General features: G+C 68.0%; 1 protein-coding gene across 1 annotated transcript in view; it reads left to right on the top strand.

Annotated features, from left to right (window-relative positions):
- The first annotated feature begins 6 nt into the window (after nucleotides 1–6).
- KIF12 (kinesin family member 12) overlaps nucleotides 7–366 on the top strand; it is a 3,722-nt gene continuing 3,362 nt past the window's right edge. The window contains exons 1-2 of the mRNA XM_017742947.1: nucleotides 7–184; nucleotides 311–359. Of these exons, the coding sequence (XP_017598436.1) occupies nucleotides 21–184; nucleotides 311–359 (213 nt within the window). The 5' untranslated portion in view covers nucleotides 7–20. The remainder of the gene's footprint in view (nucleotides 185–310; nucleotides 360–366) is intronic.

Raw genomic sequence — 366 nt, 5'->3', positions numbered from 1 at the left:
GAGGACGGTGCGAGCACAGCATGACTAAGAGTCCCTCTCCCCCAGCCCCCGGGGTGTCCGCGGGCAGCCCCCCCAGCTGGGGGGCACCCACCACCCTGCTGCCCTCTGTTCCCCAAAGGAGCCCTGGAGAAGAGCGGGAGGGCCCCGTGCAGGGCAGAGAGACGCGCCTGAGAGTGGTGCTAAGGTAAGAGGAGGCGAAAGGGCTCAGGGACGCGGCAGGAACCTCCCTGCCTGGGGCAAGGTCACGGCAGGGCTCCCCAGGGTCCCCATGTAGCGACACCTCTGTGTCCCTGTCCACCCCCACCATTAGGGTCCGGCCACTGACCTGCACAGAGACGCGGCGAGGTGACCGGCAGAGTTTGGACA

This window comes from Corvus brachyrhynchos, unplaced genomic scaffold (assembly GCF_000691975.1).
Source record: "Corvus brachyrhynchos isolate BGI_N302 unplaced genomic scaffold, ASM69197v1 scaffold99, whole genome shotgun sequence".
Lineage (NCBI taxonomy): Eukaryota > Metazoa > Chordata > Aves > Passeriformes > Corvidae > Corvus > Corvus brachyrhynchos.
This window is presented reverse-complemented; position numbering and strand designations above follow the sequence as displayed.